Raw genomic sequence first — 23,888 nt, 5'->3', positions numbered from 1 at the left:
AAGACTAAAATATCAATTTTTGGTAATTGCACTTTTAAACCGAGCCAAAAATTATATCAGAATTCTTTTAGAAATTTGGCCATTAAAAGCATATTTTAATGCACCTGTTTGTGTGGCCTTGGGGGGCTTCGTCAGTTTTTTAATAAAAATATATAATTTTTTTAAATGACTTGATCAACAAACACAAATACGCCAATTTTTGGACTTGGTCACTTTTAGCTTTAAACCCACGATATCTACAAAAAGTGATTTCTAAAAGTAAATTCAATTACAGATTGCCACTTTCAAGTGTCTCAAACTCATACAGTTTGCATATTAAATTACTTTTGCAGTTAATGCATTATTTTAGTCGTATCCTAAGGGTTTCTCTAAAATTTTAGCTTTTATTTACCTTGTAAACTCTCGTTCCCCTAGAAGACCCGTTCTGGAGCGTGACCTTTGAAGCTGGGCTCTTCGTTCGGCTTAAAAAAAAACAACAGATTATTAGATAAATCACTTCAAAGAAACCATAACTAGTAACGGATTAGTGTTCTTAAATGCAAAACGAGCATAAACATGTTTGTTATTTTTTCCGATTTACAGAATAGCCTACCTTCGAATAAATAACCAACTTCAATGCAGTCTTGAAAAAAATATCAGATGTAAGATGGAAAAACGTATCAACCAGTTTGAAATATTGTGCAACAGCATTTAATGACGAAAATATGCATAATGAAATATCAAGCTTACCTCCTAAAGGTCTGGGACCTCTTGTTCTTTTCTCTTTTGGGCCAAACGCGCTACCGGTCGATAGTGCTTCCAACAAACTGTAAAATAATTTAAAACTAGAATATAAAGTATTTTTAAATTGCACTGTAAAACGATTGTATAAAAACCATGGACATTAATAACATGATAAAATTCGATACACATTTACAAATTTCCGTGTAATAAAAAGAGAAAACTAACCTGTCCATGACACCCTCTTGGTTTTGTTTAGGATTCATATCTATTAATTTTCTTTTATTTCTCTCCTCCTTTTCTTGGTCCTGTTTTAGCTTAGACAGTCGCATTTTCTCTCTCTTTTCCGCGAGATCGCGTTCCTTTTGATTGTCAATTTTGGCTTGCTATTAACAATGAATAATTGATTTTTTATTCCAAACTACATCTAGCTGCATTTGAAACTATTCCCGTCCGCTGTAACTTTGGTTGCTCGTCATCAACCCACGGTCAAAGATTGTTTCCATAACGGCCGTAAATTCGTTCTAATACCAATTAGAAAATCGATGGAGTTTGATATTCTTGAGGGTCTTTGAATTTCATTTTTAAAAGAAGCAATTTTCGGGTGCCGACATAATACGCGACTTGGGAAAACTTAACGATAAATCTGTGTCGATTGCATCGCTGCAAATAAGGTAGTACCGGGCGACAATAAAAAAATTACAACCAAATTCTCGCAAATGTGACATGAATATATATTAAGTTTGAAAGTTTTTATTGCTTTATTCGATTCAAAATTATTCCGTGAAAAATAGTGCATACAGGGTGTCCCGTAAGCACATGATCCAAAGAATACTGCGATATTCTTTGTATCAAAAGAAGACGATCTGACTTAACTTTTATTAACAAAAAATGTCTGGCTCCTCAGCTATTGATGGTCAAAGTTCTTCAAAAAAATGATCTTTTTTGAAATATCGGGAGAATGGTACGATGTATTTTGGTGAAACTCGCTGTGAATTAGTTCTTATGGAAAACTCATATTTTGATCAATTTGTGTATTGTTCTTTGTTTGAAAAAGTTTGTTTTTATTGAAAATTACGCATTTAATGAAGCTTTTGCTAGAGGTCATTTTCTTATTGTCATCCTGTATTATCAATTTTTCGCATTCTCCAGTGCGCCAAACCCACGAAAAAGTAATAAAAATGTTATGCATAATTATTTGAAAGATGGCGGTAAAATTTGGCCACTAAAGACTTACGACCAGAGTTACAGTGGACGGGCTATATCTATGCTATAGAATAATTATTTTTGAAGCACATCTATTTTTAAATCCTACTTACTATAAAACTATCTTTGAAAGTTTTCAGGTCGGTAAAGAACTCATCTAAGGCATACTTTTGTTTGTCAAATGAATAATATTCTGCTAAGTCGCTATACAATTTTTCCATTTTCTTTAACATTTCCTGCATCAGATCACACTGTTCCCTTGCTTCGTTGTAAAAAGCCTAAGCAAATCAAAGAAATAGAAACAGGCGCATACAGCCGAAGCAAACTGAATACCTCCATAACTTCTCCAAACTTATCGTCTTCACTTTGAGGAACTCTGTTGTTATCTAAATCCGTTTTCAAATTTCTTATACTATTGTCCATTTGCTTTAGGGTTTTTTGTATTGTGTCTAACGATACTCTGCTGGCTCTAAGGCAGGTAAATCAGTAATCGACTGTTGAACAATTAATCTACTAGCTTACCTGTCGATGTGTGGCATTTCATCATAAAAGTTTAAAAGTTCTGGAAATCTCTTCTCCACACTTTCAACTATGTAATGCAATAGAGTTAACTTGTTATCTACATCTTTCGTTCCTGTTAGCTAAAATAATGTTTGTTACATTAATTGTAACAGCTAAGGGCTGCACCCTAATTTAATTACCTTCGTTAAAAAACTCATTTCGAACGCAAAGGCACCGCCGTTTTTACTGCCGGAATTCATAAAATTGCCCATTAATAAAATTAGTTCTAGAATTTTGGAAAATTTGCCACTCTTGATCACTTCTTCACATGCGGCGGTGGCTGCTACTATATTCTAAAAGTAAATGTCCATAATAAATAAAATAAAGCAAATTAGAATTTTGTCGTAAATATTTTTAAGAAAGCAATATATCCTTACTGGTTTGGTATCTTGAACGAGCTCCTTGTATCGGTGCTTAAAACTGAGAGACTTTAATCTTGGTAACAGTCTTTTGACTCCGGATATTTCAACACAGAACTGTTCTGCCTCTGGAAGCTCCTTGTATCTATTTTTGTGCTCTTGCAATTTGCTCAATTTATCAGCAGGTGGCAAGTACTGTAAAGGAACAGCGATAAAAAAACGGAACTAGGAAAAGCCGAATTAAATCATACCTGTATCAATTGCTCTATTACGTTTTCTGATAGAACAGTCTCATCACATCGAAGTAAGGCCTTGCAAATTTTATCATAAGGCATATGTTTCAGACTACCATTTAATAATATAAAAATATTTTGGGCGACTTTATCGTCTAGCACCATCAGCTTCTTCACTTTCTTTAAAGTGCCACAGTTGCTAACCCTGAAATATATATAAATAATAATAATAATGATAATAAAAAAACATTATTTCAAAAAAGTATCCATTATGTATGTTATTTAAGTCACTTAACGCTTCAGCTATCGTTCCAAAAAACATGCATCTTGAAAGCCGAATTTAATAATTGTATAACTAAGAATGAAAGAAGTTATAACGTACATGATCATAATCAAGTACTCAGCTAAAAAGTTACGTTAAATATATATAAATCAGTTTTATAATGTCCGTCGCCTTCCAATGCCCGATCCCCACTCGTTTCTGTTCGCCCATAAATCGTCATTCAAACCCCTAATTCTTATTTCGCTGTATATTCCTTGTCTCTAGCTCTTTCTTGGTCTTCCTCGCTTTCTTCGCCCATTTGGATTCCATTGCAGTATTTGTTTAGGCAGTCTTTCGTCCCCCATTCTCTGCTCATGCCTGTACCATACCAGTTGTTTTGTGTTGACACCGACAGAAGTTATTGTCTATCTGGCATAAAATGGTAATGGTAGTTTCCATTTAAGTGTTCAATTTGGCCCATCCTATACATGTTTTTCTCGTGTTTATATGTATTGGTCTTTCATCAACAAGCTTCCTATACTTAAAGTATTCAAGGTAATCGTGGTGGCAGTGCTACCAACTACTTCTTCCTGTTCGTGTTAGTTCTGTGTGGGGGAACCGAATGGGTCCATCGAGTAGGCCTAAAAGGCCCTTTTCACCATACATCCTCTTCGTGTTAGAATCACATTCCATTTTTCACTATCACATTCTGTACTAATTTTATTTACAATGCTGGTCTTACTTAGACTTTATTTGCATCCATGTTAATTTGAACTGTGTTTGGTTTTATATTTAAAGCAACCAATAGAAACACTTTCGTATCATCGTACAAACGGATGCATTGGATTAATACCACAAGAGCTTTGAAATTACCGATAATTTTTCACGATTGTATGTTTTCCATAATTTGCTGGAAAACATGCTAGAGTGAAAAATTATCTGGTTACTTTTAAAGCTCGAGTGGTATTTAGTGAGTTATTTCTCGAATTAAATTATATTATACAGGGTGAGTCAGCAAAGCAAGACCCCCTCGTAGATGGTACAGAAATAGCGAATGAAAAAAAAAACGTTTATATAAAAGTGTTGAGACTGTTGCCAAAGTATTTGTTTCTGTTACTTTGAAGTATACAGGGTAGCTCAAAGTAAAATGATGACAGTCAAGTTTATTTTTTTAAACGGAATAGCCTACTTTTAAATCTAGAATCAGGTTCTACATTAAATTATAAGTATTTTTGATAACATACTATGTGATTGAATTCAATAGTTTTGGACATACGTTATGCGTCCTTACATACATAAGTATGTAAGGACGCATATTTCAATACAGACTTATTGTCATGAAAACTTGTAAGAGAGCTGTTGCTAACAGTCCCTTGTGCATTTGTATGCACATATGTGTTTCCAACTTCCACTTCCACAACATTTCAAATCTTGCAACTTACCGGTCAGCTGTTTCTTCATTTACTTTCGCTGGTTTTGATGAGAATCTTTCGGCCAATCCGTTCAAAATATCTGGTGCCGCTAACTCCTCCTCTTTCGCTTTAACCCAGAACGACTTTTCTGAAAGTTTTTGCGGCACTATCTGTAAGCAAAGCAAGAAAATCTGAATGAAATATTTATCGATATACAACTTTCCTAATGAACGAGTGACGTGTCGTTCGTGAATGAGTCGTTCATTTCGAACGACTCACTTTTTTAAAGAGCGTCTCGGTCAGTGTGTTGTCTCTAATATGGAGTCATGACTCGTGTTTTGCGTTGCTTTGTACTGTGCTTTCCTCGTGTAGAATATATAAACGACATTCTACTCATATTATGTATTATAATAATAAGTATTATTATCATGTTATTACGTATATATTATTTAAAAAAATTTTAGTTGCCACTTTTTACCATTCGAAATGATTATCTTAACGATTATTAACATAGAAATAATTAGGGACTAAACTGAAACCATTTAAATTAAATCTCTAGGAGGACGGCTGTAAAGCAAATAATAATATGTATCTACAATTTTCAGTTCTTGTGGTAACGCACAAAAATAAAGTAAAGTAATGTGAATCATTTGTGTGCAACCTGAACCGTTTATTTCTAACGATCTTGTAAAGTCGAAAATAAATAGTCTGTCGATCTTCACACCATTTTATTGAATCCATTGTTCTCTCTAAAACTGTTTCTTCCAAATATTTATCGGGTTTCTGATGCTTCTAATTATGTCTCTAGATTTTCTTTTTCAGGAAGGGGCATTGAAGATATAGAATGTATTATATTTTGTTTCGCAATATTAAAATGTATAGTGTTTGTAAATTATTCGTAGTCATAAAATGATATTTTAATTTCAATATTTACAACCGTTCTAAAGTTCACATCGTGCACTACAAAACGTAAATTTTAGTTTTTCGATCAGATGCCTGGAAGCATGCTAAAAACCGTCATAAATTTCGCGAAAATCGGCCGAGCGCCCTCTCGCTGTTGAGTAGTAGTAGTAGTTGGTTTGAAATTATAATCGGACTTACAGTAGCGCATACAGGTCGGCCGGAAAGAGACAACTGCAAACTTTGAATCGCGATTCTGAGAAAACTAATAATTCCACAGCACCTTTCTTTGACACATATAACGAACGTTACAGTCCCTACTTTCCCTCAAAACTTTAGCGCTCCAGCTCAAAAAATGACGGAGATATRAATTTTTAAAAAAACTAATTATTCGGTTGATGCGTTCGACTTCTCATTTTGTAGATATATTTATTCTCTACAAACCATCTCGTTGGGGCATTCCGAATGATCAGTTATTAAATTAATTTTAAAATATTTTAAATATTAAATAAATTAGTTTCAAAGTTATAAACAAAAAAAGACAAAAATTGTATTTGTTGCAATACATTGTTAATAACTGACATATGGACCGGAAATGCGAGTGGAAAACACATTGGTACCTATTAATCTACTCATTACCTTTTATATCATGGCACAATTGGTTTGTTTCTTTTTGTCACGATAAAGCATTTTTAAATACCTATAACTTGGCCCTAGTTGCTAATAGTTTACAGTTCAAGATAATTGATACAATTGTGGACGTGAAAGCAAATATGGGCATTTTTCGATAGTTTTTGGACTTATTTTTTTTAAATCGATAATACATTTTATCTTTGCCCGAATGTCCGAAATATGTTTTAGGGCGCCCTGAACGATTAATTCTATGTGCATACTATGTGCAAAACAGGCCACATGACTCCATCCAGATCTCTTAACTACTGCTACTAGATTGGCAGCATTGTCTTTCCCATTCTTGACGCACACGCTTTAATTCTTTGAACAAATTTATTGCTGAATTACTTTTCCGGTATTTATAGCAATCTAGTAAAATACTCGTTATCTCATTTTTTTCATTAATGTGGTGTGCAGTAACGGATATAAATTTTTCGGCATTAATCAATTTCAACTGGTCAGTAGTGATACTCACTGTGTCATCAGATTTAAGCACCTCTTTACTTTTTCTGTGCTCAATTATATATTATATAGTAGGCAATTGGTAATCAGGATTCAAAGCTCCCCATACTTTTCTAAAACTTTGACTATCTACAATATGAAGAGTCAAATAGTCTTTTACAAGCAATTCAACAATCTTGTGATGTACATATTTCGTTCCGTTCCTTGTCACTTATGGCTTTTCTGAAATATGTACCTACGGAAACTGATTGTTGTAGTTTGAGAGCCTTGTTTAAGTTTACGCGGTTCGGCACTGGTATTATTTGAATCTGGCTTTTCTGTAACTGACTGTTTAGGTAGTTGTCTTCCATCTATTACATTTTGTAATTCCTGGTTGATGGATGGGTGGAGTTAAATTATAACTTGATCCACCTTTATGCGACAGTTTTTAGAAACAAAATTTGCACTTTCCTAAGTTTTGTCATACACTTCTTTAAAAAAGACCAACTCACACTGGACTTATCTTCTAATTAAGGACACAATAAACAAAAAATAAACAGTTTTAAAGACGAAAGTTCAAGCACTACTGCCTTAAGCAAAACGTGAACAAATTAATGAAATGATACAATATAGCCCTAATACCGCATACCCTCAACAAAATTGTTGAGCCGCCTGCAGTCATTAGTACGATAAACGATTCAATACTATAATGCATCGTCAGTACAAGCTCAACTGAACGAACAGCACTGAACGACTAGTTATAGGGTACTGAACGAAAAAAGCCGGCACACTTTTGAACGCAAAACTCATTATTATAATGAACAGATATTAATATTAATCAAACAACACGACTCAAACATAAATCTATGCATACTTACAGTTTTCCAGTTGGCTTTTTTTAAAGGCCCTTTCACTTCCCACTTCTTTTTAGGTTTTAGACCATAGGGCAGAACATCGGGTGGCCTCATTCCTGGCATTGGAACCATACCGAATGGAGGAGGTGGTGGACCCATTCCAGGTGGCGCAGGTGGCCGGGGGCCCATACCTGGCGGTGGTGGGGGTGGCGGAGCTCCACCTGAGAAAAAACAAACAACTTTAATTTTATTTTGTCACGAGCATCTCATCACTTGCACATGAAACCTGTTTTGTCCGGTTACACACCATTCGGGTTCCGTTAGTCGGATGCAGACCTTACTTCTAAATAGGTACAACATCAAATCGTTATTTCTTCGAGCGCATCTTGAAAGTTTACAACTTTACCGACAACCCAAGACTCGGGGATTCTCGCCGGATCGGATAAACTATAATCGTCTCTATCAAAATTGATCGGATTGGTATTGATCAGTGCGATCAGTGGTAAAGTTAGACGAAGAACAAAGTTGTAGTGCTCTCGTATTATAGAAGACGCGGACGCCATTGCCGATATTCAAACGGTGCGAATATGAACGGTTTGGGGAGGCATAAATAAGGAATTTGCCGCGGCTTAAACTCGGCTTTTTAGGTCTGGACCTTGTTTCCTTGGCTACCTGGCATTCAATTCATTGCATTATCAGGCCAGAGAGCAATATTACTTTTTTAAGACATGTGTCTTCTTCACACATTTTTTCTGCAGGTTTTTTCCTAAAATCCAAGCATTATAGAGCAAAAAATCAGCGCCTTTCCCTGTTGTCCCTCAAATATCTTCGTCTTTCTTATTCCTGGTTGTCTAATCAAAGTGCCACCATAGCCAAGTCACAGTCACACTTGCTAAAGTGTTAAAACATTTTTTAAAACTATTGCTGCAATGTGCTTTCCTTTAGATTAGCGAATGGCAACTGTATGTGACTATCGGAGCCAAAAATCGGAACGAAGCCTGAAGCGTGTATGAGATGTCGAGATGTGTGCCTTCCCCTTTCCGATCCGATTGTTTGGGTATCGACGGAAGGTACTCTTACCGGTGTGTCCCAGCTTTAAGCAAATCAACTTTCGCATACATAATGTAGTTCTCACAAAATTCAAAATATAGTCGAGCTCATAATTCTTGTCATAAACAATTGTTTGTTTACGATTCATAGCACCAAATTTAATAACGTATTTCAAATACATTATAGCGACTAATCGCTTCCATATTATAACGAGCTAGATGTTATTTTCTAGATGTTTTCTTCTTGGTGTTGGCCAAAAAAGTACAATATACAAGTTAGAATGAAATTACCTCATAATAATAAAGCAATTATTCAATTATAAGTCAATTCAAGTAAATTAAATAGTAATCAATAAAATTGAAATGCCTGATTAAAATTGACAAGGATTAAGTAGGAATGCAAATAAACTAACTCGCTAAGTCACTTGCTTCGAAAATAGACAAAATGCTACTGGCGCTCGATTTACACGCATTTTTAAAGACATCCAAATAAAAAAAGGACAGCTTACCAGGCATCATAGGAGGTGGTGGAGGTCCACCAAACATGGGCGGTGGAGGTGGGGGAGCAGGACATCCTGGCATAGGTGGTGGAGGTGGCCCACCCATTCCTGGCATAGGAGGAGGCGGTGGCGCTCCGCCACCCCCAGGAAGAGGCGGTGGTGGCGGAGGAAGAGCCCCACTTCCCGTTCCGGGCAGCATTACCTTTTCTATCTGAAATTAAAATGTTAATTTAAAACTGAGCACTCGAAAATCTCGCAACTCAAAAACGAAAAAATCAACGGCAATATTATCCATAAGATCAGGTACTAACAACCTTAGTGTTGAAATGAGTTAAGGAGGTACAAGGAGTAGATCTTCGTGAGTAACACTTTGTAGCAATTCCTGAGAGAAAAACAGTTAGACTGGGCCTAGAAGTCATAACAGCGGAAGCCCAAAGCTTGACTTTTAAGGAATCCCAGCAAAATAATAACATGTAATAAATTAAGGTCTACTAGATACCGCATATTACTTATTCAATACTTTGAATCTTCAAATAAGTATTAAGTAAGTAAGGAAGATTTTAAAAGAATATCACCATCCTGATAAACTTCAATTAGTCAAAGAACTGAACAAGTATGATCCTGACTGTTACTTGAAATTTACAGAAGGGACGACTAATGGACTAGTTAACCTTTTAAAATTACATATGCTTTTTCGAAGAGTGCATCTTTTACCTCAATCTCAGGACGACATAACTAAAATAAACCTTAAAGTGAAATGAGATCATTTGACCATATTACTCGTATCTCCAGGAAACCGTAATGGGACAATATACCTTAGCTTTCGTCAAACTACTTTTATTAAACGGTCATTTATACTATGGAACATGATAACAATGTGTAGATGGCCAGAATTGAATAATGCAGTCTTTTCCGCGACGGTTGAGAAGCCGAACTCTTGACCATTTTTATTATTTTTATTATTGCATGGACAGGGTACGTAGACACGAACAATTCAATTACTATTTTAACGCAGTAAATCGACGTGTGAAGGAGGTTTTTTTTACATTTTAGACGCTAGTTCTAAATAAAGGGTGCTTATTTATCAAGACGGTTGGATTTAATTGGATAGATACAAAAGTACTCGGATAGAACACTGCAAAAAATTAGAAGGAGAATTTGAACTGTTGAGGCAGGTTTTCGCGACATACCAAGCATTTTTGTCTCTCAAAATTATCAATAGAAAAATTCTCAGTGCAATATTTTATAAGGATGCAAAGATGTAAACATGGATACTGAAACGGGAAGGCATTAGGGGACTTGCAACTTGCAGCATTTACAATGTGAAAGTACATGATGCCGGATGCTTTGAAACAACTCAAGTAAGGGAAAGTACCCTTCGAAGTAAGGAAATACAAACAGTTATATCTTATAATAAATACCGGGTGATTCAGTTTCCAGAACGAAAAAGGGAGCGATAAAGAATCGAAAAGCTATATGAGTTTGCGTTATAAGGTATATTCGGAAGGAAAAAAATGTGGATACAGGCGATAATTACTAATGCAAGAGCCCATTTTGCAATAAAAACTAAATTACTTTTGACCAGTAGTGTCCGTACTAACACGTTAATGGATATTCTTAATATAATATAAATAAAAATCACTTTTCAATTCTTCGTTCAGTTCAGAAAAACGTTTTGTTTGAATTTCTCTGTAGAATTCATCGTTTTCAAGTACAAATTACAAAATAATTGACAATCATTTAATGATAAAGTTAAAAAACACAACATCAATCTGTGATGTTCATCATCAACGCCAAATCCCGATTCCAACGCCAAATCCCCATCAACGATTTTATGAATGCTTTTATGAAAATTGGTCTCACCATTTTTACATTAAAAACTTCCATAAACGTGTTAATGCGGACGCCACCAATCAAAAAGAATTTAGTTTTTATTGCAAAATATGCTCCTTCATTGGCAGTTATTGCATACAATTTTGGGTCTAAGTATCCACAGCCGTGGCACCAGCGAGATTTCCTTAACAAAGCGTTTCTCAAATTGTTCTCATATTGTTTTGATGAGAATGAATCCTTTAAGTGACCGCTCTGGAGACTGGACCACTCTGCACATAGACGGGAAAAATTCGTGACTGTGAAACAGAGAAGAGTGAATACAAACCAAAAGAAACGCCCTTCTTCATAGTAAACTGGATAGGGAATGTGTCATATTAATTGGCACTCTCAAAAGAGAATGCACATAAAAGGAGAAAACATCTCTAAGTCTACCGTCTAGCTAAAAGCACTTACCAAACTGGGATCTAGTTTACCATCTCCACCACCCTTAACAGCCCCTATCAGTTTTGTTAGTTTGGCTTCGGCTTCGCCTTTAGCCTCCAACGCTTCATCCAGGTGTTTTTGCAACTCTTGTATTTTCGCGTTGTCCACTGATGGTGGTCGCTCTAAAAACAACACACAAATTATACTAGTTAAATGCAATTAAAGTAGTAAACCGATTTTTAAAACAGGAGCGACATATAATATATGTATTCGAATATATATAGGGTGTTTAACTTTTTTTTGCAACCGAACTGTCTACCACTGTATAAAAGTGTTAGTATTAATACAAACAGAGCATATAAGTTTATTACTAACAAATAGACATTCCAACCTTCTTTAGCTGTTCAATTTCGAGAGCAAAATTTTTGCTTCAATAATCTTCGAAGCTAGGAAAATGTGAAGCCCGTTTTACACTACAGACATTCTTACGATTGTTAAATCAAATGGACCAGAAAGATTGGTTAACATTTTTTAACCATAAACCGATCGATTTTATTTCGGTCTCGACCTTTCGGTACCTATATATTGCTATTCACTTTGAAACTAATAGGGTGCGCAACTTTGCCTTAGAAGATAATTTATTAAAATACACTTACCTTTTAATTCGTCTAATAACGGTTGCAAATCAATATCAATGTGATTCTTTTTAAAATCTGGATCGAGACCGGATTTGTGCAGTACAATTTGTGAAATAACCTCTTCGATAATCTTAAAATATGCTGGCCTAAAATGAAATAAGCGAAAATAAACGAGTATTTCTAATAAAAATGTGTTTTCAAATAGTCTACCTAACATTAAAGTCATCTCTGATGAATAAGAGATGTTGCAAGACACTCAGGAAATACGGTTCACTCGGCGATTCCAAAGTGATATTTTTGAGCACTTCGAAACAGTCCTGCATGTCGTCCATGTCGATTCGGACTTTGTCAAACCGTTCGTGCAATTCGTCAGCATCGGCATCCTTTTGATTTTCGAAAATGTCAAATTGGGTTTTAATCACAGGGTTTGTCTCTTTTTTCAATTCAACTGAAATTTAACAGGTACAATAACTTTCATATCTATCAACATAGAAAATATACAGTGTGTCCCTGAAATGACTGTACAACGCTTAACCACAAATTCCTTAACCGAAAATAAGACGATCTAAGCATAACCAGTGTTACTTTCTTTTGCCGCTCAGGGCGCTTTTTTGCTACAAATAATTTAATTTTTGTTCTACCACTAGCTGATTTCTTCCGATTCTTTTTAAACTTTTTTGCCTCTTGTAAAATTTTCTTCACTTTCTGTGCAAAAAAATATTTACACCTTGCAGACCATCATTTTTGTGAAAAAAATGTGCAATGTATTGTATTGTGCAAATGTATTGTATTGTTGCTTAAAACAATGCTTCACTTAACTTAAACAAATTATTTCACACATTTGACAAACTGAATTTACTGTTGAGCAAGTTCGATAATAGATGGTTCGGAAGAGGGAACGATGCACCAATAAATTGGCCACCAAGATCATCCGATTTAACACCACCAGATTTTTTTCTGTGATGCTCTCTTAAATCAAATGTGTTTGCCCGTCGCTACAGAAGCCGAGTTACTGGAATTAAATTTCAAAGCTCCAGATTATTTTAAAAACAAGCCCGACACGATGCCCAAAGAACAGTAAATTTTTTTGAAAGGAAATAATTTACATAAGTGTTAGGGAAAATAGTCAACATTTTGAACATTTGTTAAAATAATTAAATTAGTTCAATTTTTCAGAATTAATACTTTTCCATGCTTTTTTGTTCGTTCTGAATAATTAAAAATCTGAATTGAGAGGCATCGCAAATAGCTATTTGTACAGACACAGTAGGTTTGACGAAAATTTTACAAGAGGCAAAAAAGTTTCAAAAGAAAATCAGCTAGAAGCAGAAAAAAAGGAGAAACAAAAATATAAACACTCAACATCATCACCACAACGCCAAAAGAGGTCAATTTATGTAGAATTCGGCGTTTAGAAATTACTTGGAAAAAACGATATTAATTTGATAACTTTAGCGCCCTGTAGCGGCAAAATGAAGCAACATTAGATATAGATAAGTGTGATCGCCTTACTTTCGGTTAAGGAATTTGTAATTAAGCGTTGTACAGTCAGGGACACTCTGTATATCAGTATATAGAAATCATATATAATGTCATATAATAATGTGTGTCCGTTTTGCAAGCCTCACGATTCGGATTACAAAACCGGAAAGGCATCGCTTAAATTGGGGTAAAGTTATGTATTTTTGAGCTTTGCTAAATGCGGTGTTAAATCATGGAAAATTTGAATTGATACAGAAAATATTCGAAACAAACGGATATATTCAAACGGGCGTATTTCAAACGATTGTAACATTTTCATGCGAAAAATTTCCCGTTTATGGGATGGAGATGTGACTATTCCAACGTTTCGATTTCCGACCGCCATCACCAACTTTTTTTATTATGCCGATATAATTGATTTTGACATTTTTAGATAACATAATTTTGTTCAAGCAAGACATTAGAGAAAGCTGAAAAAATGTGCAAGATTCCGATAATGAGGCTCGTAAAAGGGGCATCCTCTATACCATAAACTATTGAACATTGCAGATTCAAAGAGATTTATAACCGAAATATACTATAGCTAATGTAAAAAAACGCACCAACTGGGGAGAATGTTTAGACGAATTACAGCACAATAGGACTTAGGTATTTATTTTAGATAATTAAATAAGTCTCTTCTTTTCTGCAAAGGGTTTTACTCTTAAACTTATGAACTCAATCTCGGTGGGGTTGGTCAATGCAAGGTCCAGATTTAACTCCGTTTGAATATTTATTTATCTGGAGGTGCATATATTCCTTAGTTAATTGGTGTTATCAAAAAAACTGATGTATTTTTACCCAGCCATAATTACAGATAATCTTTGATATAAAAAAATCTATCGCAATGTTCTTTATAATCCCCGCAAGTTGGGAACGTGTTTATTAACACTCTTTTATACTACAAAACCTACCTAATTTATCAAAAAGTCCATTTCTCACAATTTCGTTTCGTAAATGCATCCGAAATTCAAAATCGTCTGTTTCGGATAAAAGGGCATTTATAAATTGAAGGCACATACTCTAAAAAAACCAAAGCAGCAATTATGTTATATTATAATGCAGACACTAAAAACATATGAAGGTGGAACAATACCCATAATATATTAGGGCGTTTCAGAGTTGTGGTGACTAAAGCCTAGAGGAGATAATATGAAAACAACTTCATGCCGACATAGGTCCGAAAATGATTCCTTTCCGATATTTTATGGCCTGTTTAAAAAATCTGGCATGAAGAAAACCCACATGCAAGCCAATAAAGTAATCTGCATAGTTTCCTCTAAATGCATGGATCATGCGTAAATTGAAACTTTGTTTTTTCATGCATGATTCTTCCAGAATTTTTTCAAGAAAATTCATTTAAATTATACATTAGTTCAGTTTCTTGACAGATATCAACCATCCTGCAATTATACATGGTGTTCCGGCTCATTAAGAAAAGTTAACAGAAAAACTGTTTAAATTAAAAATGTCATTAATTTAATAAATTTGAATTAAACAATTAAACAAGCCAAACAACTATGGCTTGAAAATGCCTGCCAAGAAATAGAAGATTTCCTGAAAAAAGACCACAGCTTCAATCTCCATGAAAAACTAAAATATACTGTCGTGCTGGGAAACCCCAGTTACAGGGGAACCACATTCCGCTGATAAAAAAAATTTCGTGCACAGCGGGAACGCGCGTATCGTGCAGGGGAACCCTATATTACAGGGAACCCCTTTTTGCTGAGATAAATAAGCCTGCACAGAGTCAAGAGAGGCAGTCAGTCCCGTTTTTTTTCTCCAGATTACATTCTGAAGGATCAGGTTGTGTTTCTGGAGCACGCTTCAGAGTACTTTTGAGTGGACAGAACCCGGCTGATTCCAAATTTTTAAAGACAAAAGTCAAGTAGATTTTTGCCGTTTAGTATGCGGATATTTTTCTTGTCAAGCCAGACCACGATTTGCTATAGAAAAACTTTATTAAGCGAGTGGCAGGTGGTTCCCGAATTTAAGGGTGATTTGACTTTTGACTAACCGATTTGGTATTTCGCGATTATTTTGGAACAATTAGGGACTGTTTGGTAAATCCATCCTTAGCCACTGAAGGATCTAGGTATCCTCCCTTAAGTGGGCCAGAAATTCGGTAATTGCCTAACACACAACTTCCTTAGGCCGTTCATTGAACGCATTTGGTTAACTTCGATTTTTCGATTTTAAGATTTAAATAAACAAAATCAAACTTGCAATTTTTCCTTGCTGATTCCGGTCAAATCAGCTGGCATCCCTGTGTGAAAACAGTTTGCGAACTTTAATTAAGACTTAAGTTTTTGAAAAAAATCTTTCAATTCAATTCAATTGTATTTTGTGTCTGCCCGTTGGTTATTTTTTGGATTTGGCACATGTTTCCCGATTTCAAATGCCCTACAGCCCTTTCCCAATCCTCCGCTTTGTTTACTTATGATAATTGTAAAACTAGAGAAGAGAAACGGCCTTAGGAAATCCTGATTTTTCATCAAACCTTCGGTTCGGCAGTTTTTTCCCTGAAGTGAGGGACAGTTTCAGTTTTTTTGCTACTCCGCAACACAACAACTTTCACTGAATATTATAAAGCATAGATTCCTTCATTTCGTTTGTAGTATATAATGCAACTGATAAGCGCCCGGTGCCATGTTAATAAAAAATAAACATCCCTATCTAATTGATGTTTGAAGTCAGACCACTGACCTTTTTAACGCTCATTATACGGTGTTTTGGTTATAAACCATGAACCATTTACCCTTATAATTAAGACTGTACTTTGTAATCTTATTTCTTGGCTTCCACGGTCCAAAACCATAAAAGTTTTACGCATTATAATATGAGAGAGGAAGATAATTGAGGTGATGATTAACTCACAACTCTACCAAACCAACACGGGTATGGTTGTTAATTATCATCGCAATGCATTTTCTATGGCGCCAAGGTTTAATTAATTCCAACCCCTAAAGGATTCGATAATGCAAACACTGCACAATCTATTAGTAAGACGACCTTGTCCGTAAAATTCCTTTCAAGCATGCAAAGAGTATTCACATTCCCCAGCATGATAAATCTAAAAATAAAGAATTTTGTTTTCTTGTATTTATCATGTTTTCCTGTCCCGTAAATATTTAAACTTTTAAAATTTTTGAAATATTTTCGGGTTTTTGGATTCTTTCGTTGCCGGCATACTTTTCGACATATTCGTGTTTATACTTTTTAAAAACCCACTCGTATATCAACAAGCTCAAATTATAATAAATTTTGTATAGTGTAAGTAACGGTTGTCAACACTACTAACAACACAACTAAATAGGCTAATATTTGAACAAGCATATCATTGTAATCAAGGTATTTTGATTCTAATGGTTTATCCATATACTTTTATTCCTATGTGGCTGAATATAAGGGAATAGTGCAAGCATTTGAATGGTTAATACCAGATTAACTTATATTATTATTACATATTTACCCCATATTTCGCCAACTTTTTCTTTGTCCACTTGGAAATCTTAGACATTTTAATTTTCCCCATAATAGCAATGTAATTTATTACAATTACAATTAATTACAATTAAAAAAGATGGTAACAAGTATCCGCTAAATTCTAAACAATCTCACTAACGACTTCCAACCGAACTAACTATAAATAACTAAAACATATTTCGAAAAGACACAAACTGATTATAAATAGGTTATAACAAGACTGGATACACAAAACAACTAGTCAAATCAATTTGGACCCATTTTATTTATTCTCATCTTTATCAATCTGTGTACCAATCTGTTTCTATTGAACCAGTCACTGGCATTTGATATCACAAGCAGTTTAGCGATTACTTCTTTTATTTTGATGATACCTGAATCTGAAATTAGCGAATTTGTATCCTTAGCATAGTTAGCGATTAGAAGAATATATTTTAGTCCAGTTAATCGTATTGATGTATACAATGAGTCTGATAAGCATATGATCAAAATAAAATAATACGTAACTTTTATTAAGAAAAAAATTCTGGCTCCGCGGCTATTGACGGTAAAGTTATTTAAAAAAATATTTTTCGTAATATACAGGCTGTACCAAATTAAGGGCGCACCATTGGTAACTTTGTTATTAGTGGAGATACAGTCTTTGTTTAAATGGCAAAGAGTTGGATTTTTTACGCTGGTATCTATGGTGATACTAAAAGAAATTAACTTCACATTGTAAAGATAATTAAGAAAACATTTATTTTTAAATGGAACCCTTTGTATATTAGTGCACAAAATCGAAGTCAATTTAATTCTAAGCAAAAAAGTTTAGTAACATTTTTTTCTAAAATGACAAGTTTTAAAAATATTAAATATATTTTACTTCTAACTACCTAAGCGGTTGAAAATGTCTTAAAACTATGAACTAAAAAAAATAAACTAAATGAAAATGAACATGTTTACAGAAGGTGTTCAAAAATACCCCCCTCCTGAATATTACAATTTAAATCACGTCTTTTTACAGAGTCGATGCATTAAACATTTGACGACCGCCTAAATTGCCGACTACTTGCCGGACTTTTAGTTTTAGTTCTTCTACGTTTTGATATTTTTCCCGGTACACCTCATCTTTGATAGTACCCCACAAAAAAAACTAATGGAGCAATATCAGGGGATCGTGACGGACAACGTATAGAACCGTGGGTGGCTATAATTCTATCACCAAAATATCGAAGTATTAACCATAAAATTTCTCTCATATTATGAGTTGCAGCGCCGTCTTGTTGGAATAATATTTCCTGCCCCTCTGCCAAATTAACTTCGTCAAAATGTTTTCAAAAATGTGTTTTAGTAACTCGCTATAGCGCTGACCAGTTAATATCCTTTTTTAAACTGGCCCCACTATTTTTGCGCCTATTATGCCCACCATACGTTAACGCTAAAACGTCTCTGTGGGTAACAGGGGTCGATTCCAAATAAATTTTCCGTGCTCCAATAGTGAACATTTTTCCTATTAAACATGGATTGGTTGGAAAAGTTTGAATCATCACTCCACAAAAAGGGAAGGCCCTTATTTACAGGAAGGAATAAGGGTTTTCTGTTCGCAAATCTCTCACAGATTTATCGGGAACGCTTCAAAATATGCCAGAACGTTAATTTCTGCTTGTTCATTTCCAATATTAACTCCTTTCAAGTGTTGTTATTTTGCCGAAATTGGCGGGAAACTTTCAAAAAATATCGACGGTCGGGAGAAACGCATTTTTGCGAACTTGAAATGTCAAACTGAATACTTGCTTACTAAAGTTTTACGTAGAATTAAATTGACTTCAATTTTGTGCACTAATATACAGGGGGTTCCATTTAAAAATTAGTGTTTTTTTAATTATCTGTACAATGCGATGCTTAATTATTTTAGTATCACCATTGCAACCAGCGTCCAAAAATATAAATGCTCTGCCATTTAAACCAAGACTGCATCTCCACTAATAAAGTTAATAATAAATACAAAACTAATAAATAAATAACAAAGTTAACAATGGTGCGCACTTAATTTGGTACAGCCTGTAGAGAGAATGCTACGGTTAATTTTAATTGATAATACTGCTGTGGATTTGTGCTCATATTTTTATAGAGCTACCGCGCTGATCCGCATTGGGTAACTGGTAAATTCTTGATAGTCTTGGTGCAAACATTTGCAACATTTTTCCATGGTAGGTGGAATCATTTTTTAATTACCCTTTCGAACATTTCCAATTTTCGTGCTCTTGGAAACATCTTGTAAGATTGGTAGGTTTTGCGCAAATAAATTGCTTCAACTTCCGTGTTATTCAACAATTTTATCCATTAGTTGTAAATGTCGTAGTAAGCGATAATGTATTTTTATAATAAATTATTTGGCAACCAATTCCTAATGAAGAAATGGCCGAAATGGTCTCAAAGTTTTTTTAACAAAAATTAGGTCAGATCATTTTCAGCAAAAAATGTCACAGTACCATTTTGATAATGGCCATACAGGACACTGGTCCAAGAATACTTAACCTGGGCACACTATTGGATATACTCATTTTGTTGCGTGGCTTTGTCCCCGCGGCTATATTTACTTTATTTTTGTCTGAATATGTAAAATTTTAAGTTCATAGTGTCAGCTGTACATTTAGGACATGTACATGATTAGACCAAGCAATAGAGATTAAAATAATAGTGTTTTTTGCATGAATACAGGGCAGTCCGTATGTTTTGGACAACAAAATGTTTTGACAAAGAGAATGGGAGGTAGTGAGAACCGGAGAAAACTCGAAGAAAACCGGAAAACGGACTTTCCGTTTTCTTCAACAATTCTCAACGTAGCCACTTTTTAATATTAAGAGCTAAAATTTTGCACTGGGGTAGGTGTACTCGGTCGGATTAACAGTTCTCGCACAATTCTCACCCTTACTAGACATGACTCTTGAATATGAGTGAAAACGCCCGAACGCACAAAAGCGGTCGAGTGGTAGGGGACGCTGCTGGTTGAGGTAAAAAGTATACACGCGCAACTTATAATTCTTTGCATTAAATTATTTCAGCATCTACTGCAGCTTTTTCATAGACTTATTGTTTGATTCTGGGATATATGAACACGAGAAAATCGATTTTTGACTCAGATTTAACAATTGATGAAAGAATACGCAAGAATTTTGTTTCAACAATTCCCCTCAACCAGCAGCGTCCCCTACCACTCGGCCGCTTTCGTGCGTGCGGCTGTTTCCACTAATATTCAAGACCCTGTTTCACACACTTAAAAACAGTTTATAAAAAACCCGGAATATACGTTTTGTTGTTACTCATGTCTAGTTTCCACATCCATATTTTAAATCTCAACTGGACAATCTCAGGAGCAATGAGACCTCGGCAACACGGAATTGTACAAAAACTATTTTTCCGACCGAGTACAGCTTTTGCCCACATAAAGTATGTACATTACTTAAAATTGGAGGTCGTAAAATTAAAAAATCAGTTGTAAATTTTTTACGAAAACGTGAACTTTTCTGATTTTTTTCGAGTCTTCTCCGGTCCTCTCGACCTCCCATTCTCTTCGAAATTCAATTCCCTGCAATTAAACCAAGTATACCATTAAGATTGCTGTAATCGTTTCGACTTCGACAAAAAATGCGATGTTGAAAATTGTTAATAAAAAATTAACAAATGGCATTTTGTTGTCCAAAACATACTGTGAATAAAGTATGGACTGCCCTGCAAGTGATGGCGTAGGTGGTTCTCTAATAGTATTTATGTCAAGGACAATTACCACATGGCGAAATAATTCACAAACTTGATACTGCCTTTGGGTTTGTTCCACCAACTAAATTAAATGTAAACTTACTTGCAAGTCTGCATTATCACTTTTGGCAATACCATTGACAATTGGTAAAAACCTTTCTCTTCGCTCATGTTCTGCTACTTTCGTAATTGCTAACAAAACTTTATTGGCTCCATCCTCCTCACCCTCAGAAGAAATCAGACACATCGGAGCAAGAATCTAACAACAGGCAGTGAATTAATAACATGTTCCTTCGTAAAATAAAATTGAAAAAAATACCTTCAAAGCTTGAATCATTACATGAGGCTTTTCGTAGTCCAAACACTTGGCTACAGTTTCGTGTCCTTTGACATTTGCTAGAAAGTGTTTTATTCCAGTGGTATTGTTCATGAACTTTTCGAGACATCTCAAACACTCATTCTGAAGCTTCACATCTTTGCTAAAAAATTTATTGATATGAAATACATTGATTACACGCTTATATTCAGTTGAGAAAGTTGAGCTGAAGATATAGAAATACTATATACTCAAAAACATTACGACACTGTTATACACGATACTGCCCAGTTTTTTAAAGAATATATTTATAAACAAGTTTGAAAGTAATATATATGCAGGGGGACATGTTTTAAGATATATTTTTTATTCTGAAATTTGATTCTACATGAAAAACCACGTATGTGTACAAATTTTTGCATGTTTTACTCATCTGGTTACACAATTATCGATCATTTAAGTTTTATTGAACTTAAATACAATTAAACAAGTCAGTGGTTTTTCAAATTGTCTTTCATATCAACGGCAACGCATCACTGCTAGCGTTAATTGAGAATTTTGACGTATTAACGCTCTTTTCCTCAAGTTATCGTAATTAAACATGGAAGAGAATTTTAATATGGAAGTTGACACGTGGTTAACTTTGGGAGAGTGCAGAAATAATAACAGAGAAGCTGTGCTATTGTGGGCGGAAAGATTTCCTAACAATCCAAAATTCAACATGGCGTTTTAAAGGTGAGAAACCAGATGTCGGAAAACGCTAAGACGGAAATGCACTGCAACAAACAAAAGAAGCAAGGAAATTATCTGCTTTTTTCCAAGTTTTTTGACGGTTTTGGCTTATAACTCGTTTTATCGCTACGTAGAAAAAAATAAGCGCACCACTGGATTCAGCAGCTCAAAATACATGAAAAAATATATAATTGAATGATTATGGTCCTTACAGGTCAATTTATTGCCTTTTTTCACTCATTTTTCAAGTTATTCTGCTTATAACCATTTGTTGACTTAGATACAAGATTTGGTGATACTTAAAGAAAAACCGATGGGAGCATTCGATTCATCAGCTCAAAATACGTAAGAAAAAATGGCTTCAATAATGAAAATCCAAAATTTGGACCGATTTTACAAAGGATAAGCAAATTAACAGGTTTTTTCCATATAAAATTAATGCAAATCTTGAAAATCGAAAGACTGGGATGGAAATTAAATGCTTTCAATGCTCATTATTGCCAATCAATGTAACATTTTAATAATAAGCCATGTATTTTGTAATGAAAAAAGAACAGAAAAAACTAACTTGCAACATTTTCAATATTCTTATTGATACTGGCGTAGAAAATAAAATAATAAACTCTTACCTGAAGTACTTAGAAAATACGAAATTTAGACCGGTTTTTTGAAGGATAAACAACTTTTCCCCATATAAATTCAATGGGGAACTCGAGGTGCTTTGTCTAAGTCTTGTAAAAGTCTAATTCCTTTTTGCGCAGTTTTTAGTACGTTTTAGGGAGTCAAAAGTACAGATATAAATAATAAATACTCGCTGAAGGTGTGCCATAGCCGCAAGACCATCTTTTTGTCCATAATGTATGTAACACTCTCGTAATGTTTTTGCTGAGCTGCTGAAATCATCCTGTAGAGATAGAACTTACTTTTTTAAAGCAACGTCCAAGACTTTCAGAATAAGCTGGACTCCTTGGCTACCGAATTTTTCAACCCAACTTAATGGGTTATTCGCTAATGCTACTCGCAAACTTTCAGCGCAGCTTAACAGTTTATTTAATTGAATGTATTCGCTTTTTAAATGTGCCTCTAAGTAGTCATAATAATCTTCTGGGTCATTGAATCTGTTACCTGAAACAATATTTTTTATAAATAACAGTTTTCATTTTACCACAAGGTACCACTTACCCGATTCAGTTTTATTTTTATTTTGCATTACCAACATTTTTTTCTTTTGGTTAAGGGACACATTGCGTAGTGGTTTCTTCTTGTCATCATTCAAATTCATATCACTCTAAAAAAATAAAATCTTCCTCAACAAGTGTGAATTATAGTAGTAATAATAATAATTCAAGCGAATCGAAATATTTCAAGCTATATAAAAATATGTTCATCAAATTGACTTGCAGTTAGTTGCTTGCTTAAATCGAGATAATAATCACTAGAAAAACCATCAACCTCAATCTAGATTAAAGTATAGACTCTTTAATTAGAAAAAAATAACTTTAGTAAAAGATTTCGCATTTTTTGTGTCTCGAAATAGTAAGCTACAGGGCGAAATGTTAAATTCAAAAAGCGCATAAATGTTTATTAGGTACTATATCCAAAGCGATTTATCAATAATAGAATACGTAGTCTAATATTTTAGCACTAAAAGAAAGCATTTTAGAAAATTATGTTCAGTTTTTTATACAAACTTTTTATTGCATAAACTACTGTCAAATCTACCGAATAGCATTTCATAGCTATTATTTAAAAATCTGATTTATTTTCCAAATAACTGCCTTCTCGAAATTAGGGAGTAAACAAAATAGAGATAATAAAAATATGACTTTCTAACTATAAAAAACTTGCTCTAAGAAGAAGTCAATAAAATTTTAAAAAGCAATAAATTAAAAAAAGAAATTTCAAAACCCCATCCTAAAACAAATATCTTATATTTGCGCGTTATAATTGTGCGTTCGTTACATTTTTATTATTTTTATTGTGGGCATCTCCAATTAAAGATACTAGCATGCATCGCTTCACAGTAATC

The 23,888-nt window shown here is 34.4% G+C and overlaps 1 protein-coding gene across 6 annotated transcripts in view; it reads right to left on the bottom strand.

The window, feature by feature from the left end:
- LOC109533699 (protein diaphanous) overlaps positions 1 to 23,888 on the bottom strand; it is a 69,890-nt gene that overhangs the window by 5,289 nt on the left and 40,713 nt on the right. For all 6 annotated transcript variants that reach the window (XM_048666957.1, XM_048666956.1, XM_048666954.1 and 3 more), the window contains 20 exons: positions 23,042 to 23,147; positions 22,783 to 22,984; positions 21,131 to 21,290; positions 20,915 to 21,070; positions 14,499 to 14,607; positions 12,274 to 12,511; positions 12,082 to 12,209; positions 11,456 to 11,607; positions 9,179 to 9,380; positions 7,645 to 7,841; positions 4,784 to 4,923; positions 3,098 to 3,284; positions 2,865 to 3,041; positions 2,628 to 2,780; positions 2,449 to 2,567; positions 2,260 to 2,395; positions 2,040 to 2,204; positions 949 to 1,106; positions 730 to 806; positions 392 to 461 (listed from right to left, as the gene is read on the bottom strand). In XM_048666957.1, the coding sequence (XP_048522914.1) occupies positions 392 to 461; positions 730 to 806; positions 949 to 1,106; positions 2,040 to 2,204; positions 2,260 to 2,395; positions 2,449 to 2,567; positions 2,628 to 2,780; positions 2,865 to 3,041; positions 3,098 to 3,284; positions 4,784 to 4,923; positions 7,645 to 7,841; positions 9,179 to 9,380; positions 11,456 to 11,607; positions 12,082 to 12,209; positions 12,274 to 12,511; positions 14,499 to 14,607; positions 20,915 to 21,070; positions 21,131 to 21,290; positions 22,783 to 22,984; positions 23,042 to 23,147 (3,032 nt within the window). The remainder of the gene's footprint in view (positions 1 to 391; positions 462 to 729; positions 807 to 948; positions 1,107 to 2,039; positions 2,205 to 2,259; positions 2,396 to 2,448; positions 2,568 to 2,627; positions 2,781 to 2,864; positions 3,042 to 3,097; positions 3,285 to 4,783; positions 4,924 to 7,644; positions 7,842 to 9,178; positions 9,381 to 11,455; positions 11,608 to 12,081; positions 12,210 to 12,273; positions 12,512 to 14,498; positions 14,608 to 20,914; positions 21,071 to 21,130; positions 21,291 to 22,782; positions 22,985 to 23,041; positions 23,148 to 23,888) is intronic.

This window comes from Dendroctonus ponderosae, unplaced genomic scaffold, assembly GCF_020466585.1.
Source record: "Dendroctonus ponderosae isolate FM_Combo_2020 unplaced genomic scaffold, Dpon_F_20191213v2 Dpon_F_20191213_5, whole genome shotgun sequence".
Taxonomy (NCBI): domain Eukaryota; kingdom Metazoa; phylum Arthropoda; class Insecta; order Coleoptera; family Curculionidae; genus Dendroctonus; species Dendroctonus ponderosae.
Note: the sequence above shows the minus strand (reverse complement) of the source record. Positions and strands in the feature narration are given on the sequence as shown.